General features: G+C 41.4%; 1 protein-coding gene across 1 annotated transcript in view; it reads left to right on the forward strand.

The window, feature by feature from the left end:
• lrrk2 (leucine-rich repeat kinase 2) overlaps nucleotides 1-2,596 on the forward strand; it is a gene marked incomplete in the record, with an annotated part of 74,959 nt that overhangs the window by 66,928 nt on the left and 5,435 nt on the right. Inside the window, 3 exon segments of the mRNA XM_014020606.1 lie at nucleotides 126-352; nucleotides 869-937; nucleotides 1,055-1,187. Of these exon segments, the coding sequence (XP_013876060.1) occupies nucleotides 126-352; nucleotides 869-937; nucleotides 1,055-1,179 (421 nt within the window).

The following is a 2,596-nucleotide window of genomic DNA, read 5'->3' on the forward strand; positions in this document are numbered from 1 at the left end:
CACACACACACACACACACACACACACACACACACACACACACACACAGCTGTACTTTAACAAACTCAGCTCTTTTGTTAGTTTTTGACCTCGTAGTTTCAGGTAACGTTGTCCTCTCCTCACAGGGACGCTTCGGGCTGCAGACCCGCACGAGGTGGCAGAGCGGAGCTGCCCCCCGAGACCCCCCTGTCCTGGGCCACAGTGAAGGCCCTGCTGGTGCAGAGCGCTGCAGCTCTCTGGGTCGGCACTAGAGGGGGCCACCTGCTGCTGCTGGAGCTCTCCAAGCACCAGCCTCTGCAGGTCATAGTGCTCGGGTGTGATTCTGTCCGCTCCATCAGCTCTGCATTAATACGTAGGTCCTTCACCTTTACTGGTTTTAAAACCAGTTCCTCTGTAATCACTCAGCAGCACTTGGTTTAACATGTGAATACACACAAAAAGGAATTATTAACCTCCCTTCCTCCTGACAGACAGATCACTTGCAAGTATTGTAAACATATTCTTTAGTGTGTTGTTGTTTTAACTTTTATAAATTTAATATTTAATCATTTCCTGCCATTGTTTTATTCTAACACCATATCTATGAGTGTGGCAGTGTTTCACACCGTGAACCACAATAACAGCTCATATCCTGTGTTGTTTCCAGCAGTGAGAGTGTGAGAACGGATTAAAAAAAAAAAACAGAAAAAAAAGCAGAGAAAATAAAGATAATTGAAACAGCTGGGTTTTTGTTTGGTTTTAGATTCAGGGTCCCTCGGCACGTCAGACGACTGGACGTGCTGCGCACCGTCTGTGTGTGTGTGTGTGTGTGTGTGTTTTTTTTATTTGTTTGTTTGAGCGTTAACGTTTGTTGCTTTCTCACAATCAGAGACACTGAACTGGAAGAGCGAAGTGCTGGTTCTGGGCCGGAGACTCCCACGAGACAGGAAGCACAACGGTGAGTCTGAGGTGTCCTCGGTTGTCCTTTAGGAAAACAGTCGCCTCGCAGCGTGTCTTCCTCTGCAGAACACCCATGTGTGTGTGTGTGTGTGTGTGTGTGTGTGTGGGCTCTCAGATGAAGAGTCGGTGCTGATGTTGTGGAACAGCACGCTGCCTAACGAGGTCAAAGACCTGAAGAAGCACTGTGAGAGGAGAGAGAGGATCGCAGCCAAGATGAGAGAACAGCTCCATCACGTCTGAGCTCACAGGTTTGGATTTATATGACATGTTTTCTTTCCATATTGTTTTCCTTTTTTTAATTTTTATTTTTCTATGACTGAATCTGCATTAAAACTTCACACAACTGAATGTAACAATGAGCTACACTGCAAAATCAGCCACCTAAAAAGAAAAGAATCAATATTAGATTATAGTCTGAATCGTCTCAAATCAAGTGAAAGAATCTACAGTAAAACTTCACAAAATAAGAACAAATTTCAGGCCAAACATATTCTCAAAACAAAATCAGATAGCTTGTGTTTATAAAACAGGTTGTCATAAAATGTTCATTTATTTAGTAGTGATTATTAACTTACTAGTAGTTTTTTATGGACAGTTTAGGCTGCCCTAGCATTATATCTTGCTAGGCATTGCACGTTTGTTGATGTTAGCAGCAACCGCTAGCATCTTCACATGTAAAAAAATATAAGAAGAAGCACTCACCCTGGTGAGGACCAAACTATAATCGTCGTGGAGCTGTTTGGTACTGACTTTGTGGACCCACCTGCTGACAAAAAGTCCTACAGGCTGTTTGGTGCAGGAGCAGACAGTTTGTCACATCGACAGCCTCCATCGTTCCCAAATGTTTAGGTTCTGTTGAAAACTCCCTCTTCATGAGATCTGGGTCACATCTAGGGTTGGGCAATGTTGGCAAAATAATTAATCACGATTAACTGTGATGTTTAGCCGATAATGATTAATTTGATGATTAACCCCTGGAGTCCCTGGACACCCTCCTAGTCACATGACCAATTTAGTGGGAAAGATTTGGTCTTTATAAAAATTTGTTCCAAATTGTGTCAAAATTACAGACTTCAGGCTATATATCAAATTGAAAATTGTGTTGATAGATAAATAAATTACAGAACTTTTTTTATGTTTGTCATGTTTGAAGAGGAGAGGAGCACCGAGCGGACTAACTGGTGGAATTAATCGTATTAATCTTAAAGTGCCAAAAAATAATCCATTAATGTTTTTCTGATGATTGATTACACATGATACGATTATGCCCATCCCTAGTCACATCCAACGTTTTTGTGAACTAATTGCTGGTATCTGTCATGAAAATGGATCTAAATCCGTGCAGTACAAACCCAGCAACATGTTCTTCCATAGATGTTTTACTTACTGTCCTCCATTTGAAATGTGGCATCAAAACCATGTGACTGAAACCCTGTCCTTTCTGCAGTATAAAACTGTCAAACCAACTACAGGTGCTGGTCATAAAATTAGAATATCATGAAAAAGTAGATTTATTTCAGTAATTCCATTTAAAAAGTGAAACTTGTATATTATATTCATACATTACACACAAACATCATGTTCAAAAATGTGGGGGAGATTCACAAAGAGTGGACTGCAGCTGGAGTGAGTGCTTCAAGAACCACCACACACAGAC

The sequence above is a fragment of the Austrofundulus limnaeus genome, unplaced genomic scaffold, assembly GCF_001266775.1.
Source record: "Austrofundulus limnaeus strain Quisiro unplaced genomic scaffold, Austrofundulus_limnaeus-1.0 Scaffold260, whole genome shotgun sequence".
Classification (NCBI taxonomy): Eukaryota; Metazoa; Chordata; class Actinopteri; order Cyprinodontiformes; family Rivulidae; genus Austrofundulus; species Austrofundulus limnaeus.